General features: G+C 45.2%; 1 protein-coding gene across 1 annotated transcript in view; it reads right to left on the bottom strand.

Moving 5' to 3' along the window:
- Positions 1 to 7,423, bottom strand: part of LOC101361843 (bone morphogenetic protein 8B) — a 43,352-nt gene extending 35,929 nt beyond the window's left edge. The window contains exons 1-3 of the mRNA XM_004372083.1: positions 7,307 to 7,423; positions 737 to 983; positions 20 to 622 (exon numbers count right to left, since the gene is read on the bottom strand). Of these exons, the coding sequence (XP_004372140.1) occupies positions 20 to 622; positions 737 to 983; positions 7,307 to 7,423 (967 nt within the window). The remainder of the gene's footprint in view (positions 1 to 19; positions 623 to 736; positions 984 to 7,306) is intronic.
- Positions 7,424 to 14,331: the final 6,908 nt, after the last annotated feature.

The following is a 14,331-nucleotide window of genomic DNA, read 5'->3' as shown; positions in this document are numbered from 1 at the left end:
CTGGTCGCGCAGGCGTCACCTGGGGCCGAAGTGAACCTCCCAGAGCGCCTCCACGCGCGGAACTTGTCCCAGCTCCAGGCCGTGTGGACGCGGCGCCACCGCTGAGGGGCTACCTCAGTGATCCGGGACTGTCGGCTAACCTGTCTGTCCCCACTGTGGCCGCCGGTCTGGCTGCTGCCGAGGCCCGGCTCAGCGGGGCACTCCGGCGGAGGTGAGCCCACAAGCCACTGCCTCAGCTCGGCCGCCGTCTGCGGCGTCGGCGCCTTTCGGTCCCGCGCGGGCCCGTGAGGTCCCGCCCCTCCCCGGGCAGGACCAATAGGGGCAAGGGGGCGGAGCGAATCTTTCGGAACCGGCGCTCGTGGATTCCCCAGGCCCGCCCCGCGAGTGAATGAGGGGCGGGTAGGGTAAGGGGTCCGCCGCCCAGGTGCCTGGGGCGTCAGGGCGTCTTCACCGAGCTGCTGGTCGTGCGCCGCGCGGCGACCTCCGCTCCGGGAGCCCAGCGTCGCTACGCCTTCGGGAGAAAGCACAGCTGGCGCTGCCGCGGGAGGGTGGCCTTCAGTGCCCTCCTCCGGCCCGGGATTCCGAGTTTCGGCGGGGCCATCGGGCGACCTGGCGGTCCCGCCTTGTTCACAAGCTGTTGCCTCAGGTCCCTAACAGTGGCCTCAGTCGGGTCTGGAGGGGCGCCTTCCTCCGCCAGCAGCAGCCAGCGCAGACTCCCCGCCACCGCAGCGCCTACCCCGCGGCTCCCTGGCGTGCGCTGTCTCGGGCTTCTCCCTCCGACTCCTTTCAGTCAGCGCCTCCCGGCGCGCCCACCCCCTGGCTCCCGCGAGCTTCGGGCAGCCCCCCGACGCCTTCACTGCAATCCCTCGCCGTGCGCCCAGCGGAACCCGGCGCTGGCCCAGCGCGCGCTGGCGACGCGCACCTGCTTCCCGCCTGCTACCGAACCGAGGAGCTCTGTGCACAATTGCCTTGGCGCCCAGCGGCTGTCAAGGACGGTTCCTCAAGGAAACTCCAGATGACTCAGCCCCCTTCTGCAGACCCTGCTCTTCTCTGAGCGCTCTCCCACTTCCTTTACAGGTAGTCCCCCACTTAACAACGTAGTCGTGTTACCGCGAACCGCACTTAGACGACCATTTGTTTTGGGTACGTCTTATCGTTAGTAATATGTATGTATTAAAATTTAGCTGTAAGATCCTATTTTGGTGAGTGGCCTCTGGGGTCTTAAAAGCTTGCAAGCGGCCATCTAAGATGCAACCACCTGGAGTAAAGGAGAATGAAGAACACCAAAGTCACAAAGAAAGTATTAGCCCAAGAGACAGAAAGGGCCACATAAACTGGAGACTGCATCAGCCTGAGACCAGAAGAACTAGATGGTGCCCGGCTACCACCAATGACCGCCCTGACAGGGAACACAACAGACAGTCCCTGATGAAGCAGGAGAAAGGTGGGGTGCAGAACTCAGATTCTAGTAAGAAGTCCAGACTTAATGGTCTGACTGAGACTGGAGGAACCCTGGAAAGCATGGCCCCTGGATTCTCTATCAGCTCAGAACTAAAACAATTTCCGAGGCCAACTCTTCAGGCAGGAATTGGACTGGACTGTGGGACGTAAAGTGATAACTCATGAGGAGTGTGCCTCTTAGCTCAAGTAGATACAAGAGACTAAATGGGCAGCTTCTGTCTGGAGGTGAGATGGGAAGGTAGAGAAGGTTAAGAGCTGGTTGAGTGGACATGGGGAATCGGGTGGAAAGGAGGAGTGTGCTGTCACAGTATGGGAAGAGCAATTAGGGTCACATAACAATATATGTATAATTTTTTGTATGGGAGACTAACTTGAAATGTAAACTTCATTTAAACTACAACAATATAAAAAAGACACAAGAATAATTTGATGTGCAGTGTTATTAAAATACAATTACAAACCAAAAAAAATTTAGCTGTAAGTTTATATATAATGTTTCCAACCCCCAAAGATAAAGATTGGATTTATAAAGATTGTAATAATAAAAGGCAATAATAACGAAAACTAAAAAAAAAGAGAGAGATATTCTATTTACATCAGACCAACTTGGAGTCGTCTGAATCGAACCCTGTGGTAAGTCAGGGACTAACTTATTTATTAATGTCTAAGGCGCTAAGCTGAGAGGAAGTGACACCTAGGCTGAGCTCTGAGGGCTGGAGGGAATTGGCCTGCAACAGGGAGGAGAGTGGTCCAGGCAGAAGGAATAATAGTTTATGTAAAGGCCCTGAGATTAGATAATAATGGCAGCTAACAATTAGCACTTACCATGTGCCAGGCACATTAGGAGTGCATGACTTGTACCAATTCTGTAATGCTCACACACTCATAAGGTAGATACTATTCAAACCTCCTCTTTTTAACTGATAGAAAACTCACTTCCCTAAGGTCATGCAAACAATGGAGTGGGGCCTGGGTCGGTGGCCATGCAGGTTAGCTGTTTAGTGCGGTTGCAGCCTGGAGAGCTGAGTTAAAGGGGCAAATGGTGAGGGCAGAGACTGGAGAGGCCAACAAGGAACAGACCACAAAGGGCCTGAAGGGAGGTCAGATGAGGGCTCAAGGCACCTAAATGATTATGGTGCCTCTCTCCCCGTGTGGATTCAAGGTTAAACCTCAAAGTAAGTGTAAGATGTCCAACAACATTCAAAATTTCCCATGATCACTTCTAAGTTTTAAAAAATATCAAATAGAAAAATATAAATCCAAATAATCGTTTGCTGATGTCTTAAGCACAAGTAATTTCCATACTGCTTATAAACCCCCTTAAGAATACTAAACTTTATTCTAAGGATAATTTGAATTAGCCATTGAAAGTGCTCAAGCAAGATCAGAGTTTGGATGCAGAGGGGAATGTAGATTGGAGGGTGAGAGACTAGAATGAGGGCTTGGCAGTTGGAGGCTGTAGCAGTAACAGCGAGAGGAGGTAAGAAGGCCAGAGGCCGTGGTGACAGGGTGGAAGGCAGAGGGCAAGAGTCAAGGGCGTGTCTCCATGTCAGGCTTGGTCAGGGTCTCTGAATGGTCTGCCCACTCCTGCCCTTCTCTGCACCAAGGATATCCTCCTGTATCCCCCTTTGAGCCTGCATCACATCATTGAGGGCCCAGAGCTCACCAGTGACTCTCAGGTTGCTTATTGTGCAATGCTGGGCTCCCAGGTAGACTACAAGCAGCCCAGCGCTGGGGCTGATTCTTACAATTACAAAAATCACTTATCTCAATTCAGGATGAGTGGCGATAACTGTGTTCTCTAAACAACAGGCCTCATACTCCCATAAACCTAAACAGTGGTTTTGGCTATTCCAAATGGTCTTGGCATCACAATTCAACTCAGCAACAACTGTGGGCTGCTGTGCCCTGAGCCAGAGATGAAGCAGATGAGGTTCCTGTCCTGAGCTGTCTAATGGGGTGACAGCTGGGTAAACAGTCATTTCGAAAAGCAGAACTAAAGCTGTGCTCTGACAGAGGGGCCAGCGAAGTGCCTGGAAGGGCAAAGGAGGAAGGAACCAGGACATGGAGGCAGACAATGGAATCCTGGAATGCCAGCACAGAAGGGAACTGAGGTGGGGAAGGTTTCTTGGAGAAAGTAATGTCAAAACAAGGGCTATCCCTAGCACCAGGCAACTCTGTGACCTTAGGCATGTTCCAACCAACCAACAAGTTGTTGTTGAGTCAATTCCAACTCATGGCAGCCCCATGTGTTTCAGAGTAGAACTGCTCTCCATAGACTTTTAATGGCTGTGACTTTTTGGAAGCAAATTGCCAGGCCTTTCCTCCGAGGCACTGGGTACATTCAAACCACCAACCTTTCTGCGAGTAGCAGTGCTTAACCGTTTGCACCACCCAGGAACTCCATACTTATCCTCTCTCTGGCTCAGTTTCTTATTTATAAAATAGGGCTCCCGTCTTAGGACTGTAATGGGTATTAAATGAGAATGTATATAGAGCACTTAGCACAATGCCTGGCATATAGTAAGCAATCAATAAATGTTAGTTGATGTTATTATTATTACACCATTCAAAGTACTAAGAAAAATACTTTTTCGTGATTGCAAATGTAACCTGTTTATTGTAGAAACTTTTGAAATATAGAAAAGTGAAAACAGAACAAAAATAATCCAAACATATGTCCAGAGAGAACCACTGGTAATACTTGGTGTATCTTTCTCCTACACGCACCTGTATAATTTTGATACAAAAAATAGGATCATATTTGCTTTATTTGCTTCATATTATATTGTACACTTTCACCATGCCATTAACTATCTTACTTTTTTTTTTACTGGCTGCATGGTATTTTTTATCATATAGCTACTATAATCTATTTAACTAAGTCCGTTGTATTGGATAGTATGTTTATATTTTTAATATTATGTACAATGCTATAATAAGTAATCTTTGTGACCATCCATGGTGATTTCTGTAGGATAAATTTCTACAGATGGAAAATTTGGGTCAAAGGCCATGCACGTTTTTTATGTTATTTATTTATTTATTTATTACTTTTTAAGGTTTTTGATACATACCATCTATTGTCTTCTTTGCCCATTTCTTTAACACTAACTTCCCGTGGGTTCTGTCCACAGTCCTGAAACCCTTGTGGTTTCAGCAATGAAATTCAGGGATTTGCACTTGTGCTGGTGTGCAAGGGCTAGTAAAGGCGTGAGCCTTGCTGGCCACCGGCCCCCACACAGCCCTGTGCCTCCGTTCTTTGTCCCCCATGAGATAGTGATCGCTTCTCATTTGAAACATTCATGAAGGTTGTGAGGCTAGTAAATTCTATAGGTACCTATTGAAACCCTAAGTATGGGCCTGGCTCTGGAATCCAAAGGCAAATTAAAACGACAATCTCTGCCTCGAAAAGTTTACAGCCTAGTGGTAGGAGCAAACATGTGAATAAATAAATGCCTGTAATACACGTCTGTTTTAGCTTGCTATAATGTGTGAGCTGGAGAGCCAGGGAGAGAAGAGGTCTGTCTACTCATGGAGGAGCAGAGAGCATCAGGAAAAGAGAGTATTGCTTCAGGCATGTTAGAGAGAAGTAGTATTGACCAGGCAGGCCAGAGGGATCTGGAATTATCAGTAAAGGAAACCACATGTTCAAATGAATAGAAATGTCCACAGGAGGACAGGCAGGGGAACCATGAGTAGTCTCATGTGACTAGAGCAAAGTGTATGAGGTTAGTGGTCAGACAAGACTGTAGAGACGGGTCAGCAGGGACCAGGTGATGGAGCCAGACCACTGAGTGCTGGGTACTTGATATACAGACCTACTGTATATAAAAAGAAGCAGCAATTTAAAAAAGAGCAGAAAGAACAGTTTTCCATAAAAAAGATACTATGGGAATGGAGATGAACCAGTTATCACTGGCACATTTAGTTTTCACATTTTTTGTGATCTGAGGACCTGTTTAATCCTATCACAGGATCCTATGTTACGACCGTGTCAGACCCCAGGCCACCATGGGTTAGGTGCACTCTAATGCCTCATTAAATGTCTGCCCAGAGACCTAAAGGGTGCCTTACTAGCCTTCCTGGCTGGGTGCATTCAGGATGCTGGGAAACTCCAGCTCATCGTGTTCCCAAGTGTGGTTAGATGTCATTAAGAAAACAAACAAACATAATGAGACAGACCTGTCTTCATGGTGAACCTCCAGCCAATGGGTCAGGTCACCTCCAGTTAATGGACTATTAATGCTCCAATTAAAAAGCAGAGATTGTCAGATGACTTAAAGAGAAAAAATAAAAAGCAAGCCCCAACTATATGTGTCTATAAGAGATGCACTGTAAATATAATGACACAGATAGGCTGAAAGTAAATGGATGGAAAACAGATGTATCATGCAAATAAAAGAGTAAGAAGGCTAGCGTGACTATATTAATATCAGGTAGCATAAACTTCAAGACAAAGAGTATTAGCAGAGCTAAAGAGGGACATTTCATAATAATAAAAGTGTCACTTCATCAGAATCCATCTCCTGCAACAGGAGGACATTGTGCCACCCAACGTGACAGGTATAGGCTACGCTAAATATTGGTTTGTCTGTTTTGAAAAATGGTTTAAATACTCCCATATTTATTTTGGAAGTCAGTGGAAATGGGTACCTTTAACGGTTTCCACCTGAAATTAAATTCATTTTATGTCCCAAATGAGAGATGAATGGATGAGGGGAGGGAGCTCTTGAAGTGAAGTTTATTGTTGTTATTAGTTGCCGTCGAGTTGGCTCCAACTCATGGAGACCTTATGTACAAAAGAATGAAATATTGCCCAGTCCTGTGCCATCTTCATGATCCTTGGTATGTTTGAGTACATTGCTGTGACTATTGTATCAATCCATCCCATTGAGTGTGTTACAGATTGACACGATAGCCACAATGCACTCAAACATTGAATTGTGTCCCCCAAAAATACGTGTTGTAAATCCTATCCCCTATACCTGTGGTGGAGCTCTGGTGGCACAGTGGTTAAGAGAAGGCTGCTAACCAAAAGGTCGGCAGTTGGAATCCACCAGCCATTCCTTGGAAACCCTATGGGGCAGTTCTACTCTGTCCTATAGGGTCGCTATGAGTAGGAATCAACCTGACAGCAATGGGTTTTTTTGGTTTTATACCTGTGGTTATAATCCCATTTGGGAAGGGGGTTTCTTTGTTATGTTAATAAGTCACTATTAGTGTAGGATGTGCCTTGAGTCAATCTCTTCTGAGATAAAAGAGGAGCAGATTAAGCAAGCAGAGATGGGGGAAGATAGATGCCATCCACATGAAGATCACCAGAAGCCAAGGAACAGAAGCTGAAAAGAGACAAGGACCTTCCACCAGAACCAACAGAGACAGAAGGCCTTCCCCTAGATCTGGCACCCTACTAAACTGTGAGAAAATAAATTTCTGTTTGTTAAAGCCAAACCCACTTGTAGTATTTCTCTTATAGAAGCACTGTGTAACTAAGACAGTTTCCCTGATTTTTGATGATCCTGTACTTTTCCAAACATGATGTCCTTTTCTAGCAATTGGTCTTTCCTGATGACATGTCCAAAGTAAGCAGGCTGAAGTCTCTCCGTCCTCACATTGCCAAATCTCCGAATGTAACTAATTTTGGTAAATGCTTTGTGACTGATGCAGAACCCCAGCAACAGCTGGTTTAAACACACAGGGCAAGGAGTGGCCTCTCTGACAAGCAGAGACACAGGCTGTGTCAGGCTTTCTCTCTCCTAGACAGTTAACATAGAGCAGAAGGCAAACTTACCTACGGGACCAAGCAGCCTTCCCTCCACTCAGCCCAAATCTTGCCCCTTACCTTATGGGCATCCATGAGGTTCATAACGAGGACAAGATCCCCATGCACAGGTTGGTCCTCAGCCAGCTGTGGCTCCACCTTGTACGACCAGTCAAACAGGGCCTGCAAAGCGTCCATGAATTGGCCCGAAAACAGCAGGGCCTCCTCCAACTTGTGCTGCCTGATAAAAGCACACAAACCCTACCATGTTTACAGATTTTTTATGAATGGTCCACAATTCTGACTGCTGAAAGGGAATATTGCTTGAACTCTATAGAGAGAGAGAGACCTCATGTTGGAACAGTTAGAAATATTGTAAAAAGTGACTAAGAGAAGTGCCCAGTATTTTTACTCAGACCGCTCTCTAGAATGGGGTAAGTGTAGTGCAGGGTACAGGTATAAAACCCATTGCCGTCGAGTTGATTCCGACTCATAGTGACCCTATAGAACAGAGTAGAATTGCCCCATAGGGTTTTCAAGGAGCACCTGGTGGATTCAAACTGCTTATCTTTTGGTTAGCAGTTGAACTCTTAACCACTATGCCACCAGGGTTTCTGGGACAGGTACAAACCGAAACACCAAACCCACTGCTGTTGAGTTGATTCTGACTCATAGTGACCCTATAGGTCAGAGTAGAACTGCCCCATAGAGTTTCCAAGGAACGCCTGGTGGATTCCAACTGTGACCTTCTGATTAGCAGCTGTAGCTCTTAACCGCTATGCCACCAGGATTTCTGGGACAGGTATAGATGCTGTAGAATGGTGGAGTAGTAATAGCATCAGAACCTGTCTAACTTTAGGGGAATAATGATCAGGATCTGTCCAAAGCTGATTCGTATGAGGTGGAGGTCAGACATACCTCCACTCTTCAACCTTTTTACCAATTCTGACACCAGCCGTCCCTCCCATGGCACTTTCTACTTCTCTTCTGGGTTCAATAATCTGTTGCAATGGCCACACAGAACTCACAGACCATACAGTTAAGTGGTTTATTAAGAAAGTAACAGGATACAACTTGGGATCAGGATCAGGGAGCATGAAGGCAAAGCCTCCCTTCTTCAGTGCAGGACATCTCTCTCAGCTCCTCTCAGCTGTGCAGGTCTCTCTCTCTCCCTCTCAGCCCCCTGAGGACAGGCTCCTCTTGACCCTGCCGTCTGTCACCACCAACTCTGCTTATAGGGCCACTTCTAGGCCTGTCGCTGCCGGCTCTTCCACTGGGCCCCTTCTGGGCCTCTTGCTGTCTTCAGTGTTACAGCCCTTGACCCAAGTTACAACTCTATTAGGAGGTTCCTTGCCTCCTCTCTCTCACTCTCTGCTTCTTCTTTCTTCTTTCTTGCCTTTTCTCCTTTCTGCTGCTTGTTTTCCTGCATCTTTCTGTCTGAAAAACCTCTGTGGGATTGGCTGCTTATATACAAAACTCCTTGTCAATTTGAAGTCGCGTCCCCTCCCAGTGGGGGAGGCATGAACTGACCGATCCCCTCTAGGTAGGCCACAAACACTTCATTTGCATAGTCTATTGACAAATTCCTGGTGCATACCATTCACAGGGCAGGCTATAGTCCAGGACTAGACAAAAAGTATCAAACTAAGTTGTTTACAGCTTACCCAGAAAATGTCAATCAACCTGGACAAAAGTAACAAACCCTCCGGGTTACAAAACTAGGGCAAAGGTAATTCCTCAAGGTTTAGGGGGAAAATTTCTCAAGCTGTTTTTCCAAAGAACCAAGGCAAAAGGCCACATAAAGGAACTCATTTTACCACAGATGCCCTTCTGACATCGTATAGTCCAATGACTATATGCATGGACACAGCCTAATGACCCAAGGTCTGCATTAACTACTTTATACCAGTCCTGCAGTAGAAGGCAATGGTTGAAGACAAGTGTGATCATTAAGGTTGTGTGTCAACTTGGCTGGGCCATGATTCTCAGTGGTTTGGCAGTTACGATGTAGTCTGGCAGTCATATGTTGATGTGATCACTTCCATGATGAGATTTGATATAATGTGATCACCTCCATTATGGGATCTGCTGTGAGTAGCCAATCAGTTGAAAGGGAGTTCCTTGGGATTGTGGCCTGCATTGAATATAAGTGGACATTGTGGCAAGGCTCGTGGGCTTTTGCTCACTCTAGATCCTGCAGCTGGCTCCTGTTTGTCTGACCTCTGGTTCTTGGGACTTGAGCTAGCAGTTTACCTGCTGTCTTGCCTGGGATTCATCGATTTTCGAAGCCTGTGAGCAAGAGCCCTGCTATCTGACCTGCCAATCCTGGGTTGGCCAGCCCCTATGGCTACTTGAATCAGGAGAACCTCTATCCTGACCCAAGGACTTGGGATGTTCCAGCCTCTATAATTGCATGAGCCATTTCCTTGATATAAATCTCTATATATATTTATATGCTTTACTGGTTTTGCCTCTGTAGTGAACATAGCCTAAGACAACAAGGCAAGGGGTAAGAGCCAGCATGGGTTCTGGAATCATATAGAAAGCTCATATCTAAGCTCCACACCAGCCATATGACACTTAACTTCTGTCAACTTTCTGACTCCTCATGTGTAAAATGGGATCGTAATTGTACCGATCTATAGAGCTGTGGCCACCACCATCTTTCAGTTTCTCATACTGTGGTGACTTGCATGTTGCTATGATGCTGAAAGCTATGCCACCAGTATTTCAAATACCAGCAGGGTCACCCACGGTGGACAGGTTTCAGTGGAGCTTCCAGGTTAAGACAGAATAGGGAAAAAGGCCTGGTGATCTACTTACGAAAATTAGCTAAAGAAAACCCTATGGATCTCGACAAAATATTGTCTGATATATTACTGGAAAATGAGCCCCCTAGGTTGGAAGGCACTGAAAATACACAGTGCCCGCAACAATGGACTAGAGCATACCAACGATTGTGAAGATACCGCAGGACCGAACGATGTTATGTTTTGTTTACGTGGGGTCTCCATGAATGAGAGCCAACTTGACAGCAACTAACAACAACAACATAGAGCTGTGGTAACAGCGTCACAGCCTCACCCACTACAGGTCCAGGCTGAGACCACACCCTGCACAGATACTCATCCCATGAATGAGTAAAAGAATTGTCCCAAAGGAAGAGACCATTCTGAGGCGGGTGTGGCCTGGAGTCCAACCAATCTCCAGCTCCACCACTCGCTTGATGTGGGACTCTGTGCAGCTCACTTCTTCTGTAAAACTGGCATTAAAGATACTTGCCTCACTTGGTTGCCGGGCAACATGGTATTAATAATAAGAATAGCGACAACAATTATATAGCTACCACTTTTTGAGAACTTTCCTCTGTGTTAAGTATTTCATGTTAATCCTCACAATAGTCCTATGAGGGAGCCTCTATCTTCATTTTACAAATAACTTATAATTGTTGTTGTTGTTAGGTGCCATCAAGTCTGCTCCAACTCATAGCAACCCTATGTACAACAGAAGGAAAGAATGCCCAGCCCTGCACCATCCTCACAGTCGTTGCTATGCTTGAGACCATTGTCGCAGCCACTGTGTCAATCTGTCTCGTCGAGGGTCCTCTTCTTTTTCACTGACTCTGTACCTTACCAAGCATGATGTCCTTCTCTAGGGACTGGTCTCTCCTGACAACATGTCCAAAGTATGTGAGATGAAGTCTCACCATCCTCGCTTCCAAGGAACACTCTGGTTGTAGTCCTTTCAAGACAGACTTGTTCCTTCTTCTGGCAGTCCACGGTATATTCGATATTCTTCTCCAACACCATAATTCAAAGACATCATTTCTTCTTCGGTCTTCCTTACTCATTGTCCTGCTTTCCCATGCATATGAGGCAATCGAAAATATCATGACTTGGGTCAGGTGCACCTTAGTCCTCAAAGTGACATCTTTGCTTCTCACCACTTTAAAGAGGTCTTTTGCAGCAGGTTTGCCCAATGAAATACGTTGTTTGGTTTCTTCACTGCTGCATCCATGGGCATTGATCGTGGATCCAAGTAAAATGAAATCCTTAAGAACTTCAATATTTTCTCCGTTTATCGTGGTGTTGTGAGGATTTTTGTTTTCTTTATGTTGAGGTGTAATTCATATTGAAGGCTGTACTCTTTGATCTTCATCAGTAAATGCTTCAAGTCCTCTTCATTTTTAGCAAGCAGGTTGTGTCATCTGCTTATTGCAGGTTATTAATGAGTCTTCCTCCAATTCTAATGCAGCCTTCTTCATATAGTCCAACTTCTTGGATTATTTGCTCAGCATACAGATTGACTAAGTATGGTGAAAGGATACAACCTTTCACCTCTTGGTCTATGCACAGGTCCCTCATGAGCACAATTAAGTGTTCTGGAATTCCCCATTCTTCTCAATGTTATCCAATATAATAACTTAGTAATAATGAGCCTTGCTCAGAAAATGGCAGCTGTATCCTTTCAGAAAGAAATAGCAGCTCAAGCATTTACAAACTGTGTGACTTCGGAAGTGGGGAATGAGAAGCTTCTGGAGCCTGTGAAGCCCACCAGCTGGATCCAGAGCCCCAGCCAAGGTTATGACCCCCTAGAAACTCCTCACTCCCTGGTGCTGAGGGTAACCTGAATCTAGGTCTGGGGTCAAAGCTGTTGGGAGCTTAGAGTCCTGGGCTCTGGCCCCAGTTCTGTCCTTGATCTGCTCTACCACCTAGGTTGGCCACTATCCCTGGATCTCAGTTTACCCATCAGTAAAGTAAGAAATAGAGGTTAGACCCCTCAATCACCAAGATCTCTTGCCACAAAGACAGGCTAAGAAAAATTCAGGAAAACATGGAGCCTATGTCTGAATTTGGAAACCTTGGTGGCGTACTGGTTAAGAGCTACGGCTGCTGACCAAAAGGTTGGCAGTTCAAAGCCACCAGGCTCTCCTTGGAAACTCTATGGGGCGGTTCTACTCTATCCTATGGGATCGCTATGAGTTGAAATCGACTCCACGGCAACAGGTTTGGTTTTTTTTAAGTTCTGAATTCCTGGCTTCTCTATCTCTCTCTCTCTCTCTCTCTCTCTCTCTCTCTCTCTCTCTCTCTCTCTGCCCCCTGGTGGACACCAGCAGCCTAGCACCCAGAGGGAGATGACGGCGGCTCCAGCTCTTGAGAGGCTCCCAATGACTTACTTTGTGACCTCTGCCCAGCTGCTCATCTCTCTGAGCACCCGTCCCCATCTGTTAAATGAGGATGATAATAATACATATTTCTCTGGCCTGTTGTTGAGGATGCAATGAAATAGTACACATGGAGTGCTTGAAGAGGGGCGGGTACAGTGTATCCAATCAACAGAAACCAGGTCCTACCACTGGGATGGCGAGTCCTGCCATCAGGAAGCAAGTAAGGACAACAAGCTTATAAAACGTGTTTGTTGTTGGGCACGAAAGTCGTTTACCCTGTGATAATTAATCCACCTCTGGGTAAATAAGCTCACTAGCTTATATGTTTTATTAATTTTTTTTCCCAAAAACCCAAGTTAACAATATTTTTTAGTGTTTTATTTGTTCTCTTTCTTTGATTTCTGGCCTTATCTTTATTATTTCCTTCCTTTTTATTTTTAGGGGTTTGTTTTATTGCTCTTTTTTCACCTTCTTGAACTGTGTGTTTCATTTGTTTATTTTTAACAGCTTTGACGTATAATTTATACACCATAATATTCACCTGTTTTAAGTGTACAAGTCAATGGTTTCTAGAATATTTACAGAGTTGTGCAACTATCACCACAATATAATTTTAGAACATTCCCATCACCTCCAAAGAAACATCCTATCCATTTGCTGTTTATCCCCATTTCCACCCCCAACCCTAGGCAACCACTAATCTACTTTCTGTTTCTGTAGATTTGTCTGTTTTGGACATTTCATAAAAGTTTAATGTACAATATGTGATATTTAGTGTCTTGTTTCTTTCACTTAGCATTGTGTTTTTGAGGTTCATCCATGTTATAGCATGTATCAGAACGTTTTTCTTTTTTATTGCTGAGTAGTATTCCATTACATGGATATGCCACATTCATTGATCCATTCACCAGTTGACGGACATTGGTGTTGCTTCCACTTTTTGGATATTTTGAACAATGTTGGTATGAACATTTGTGTACAAGTCTTTGTGTGGATGCGTGTTTTCATTTCTGTATTTAAAGGTATAAATTTACCTCTGAGTACTGCTTTAGCTGTGTCTCACAAACTTTGAAATGTTTTGTCATTATTATTCAGAGCTAAATGTTTCTTAAATTTCTTTATGATTTCCTTTTTCATCAAAAGTTATTTATCAGTCTGATAGTTCCAAACATGTTATTTGTAAACCATCATTTTGTTACTGTAATTTTTACTGAATCATGGTTGGGGAACATGGTCTGTATGACATTAGTTTTTTAGAATTTGTCAAGGCTTCCTTTATGACCTTAAAATGCATGCCCTATTTTTGTAAATGTGCCATTTGTTTTCCTTGGGAACTACTTGAAATAGTAACGTGTCTAGAAGATTCTAATTTAAATACAATGTAAAACCTCATTCTTCCACACACCTCTCACTTAAATGCTGCCATGAGCCTCTGAAAAGTTTCAACCTGCAAAGGCACAGGACCATTGTCCATCACTCTTCCATCTCTGGCCTCTCAGTTCCTTATCTCCTCAACACCAATGAACTCTTTCTGCACTTCACTGCACCCCCAGTCCCCGTGACAACCCTCTGCACCTTGCCAAAGCCCAGGACTGCTCCTGTCTTTTCAGCTTGCTTCCTCCACGTTTCAAGCCACTCCTCTTCTTAGACCTCATCAAGACCTCCAATCCACTGAACCTTCCAATTTCTCCCTATCTATCAACCCTCTTCTGCCTTCATTTTCCTCTTCATCCAGCTTAACTTCATACCCCATCATTTTGATCACTTCCTTGAAAATACCCTGAACTCCCTTTACCCTCAGCACCGAGGTATCAAAACACCAAACTCTAGACGAGCCCAATAATCCATCTCCTTTGTGCCTGCATTCAGTCTGGTAAGCATTGCTGAAGAACAAAAACTACTGGGCATATAAGTGACACTATGATTTCACAGTCACCAA

This window comes from Trichechus manatus, unplaced genomic scaffold (assembly GCF_000243295.1).
Source record: "Trichechus manatus latirostris isolate Lorelei unplaced genomic scaffold, TriManLat1.0 scaffold00015, whole genome shotgun sequence".
Classification (NCBI taxonomy): domain Eukaryota; kingdom Metazoa; phylum Chordata; class Mammalia; order Sirenia; family Trichechidae; genus Trichechus; species Trichechus manatus.
The sequence above is the reverse complement of the archived record's forward strand: the minus strand, read 5'-3'. Positions and strand labels throughout refer to the sequence as shown.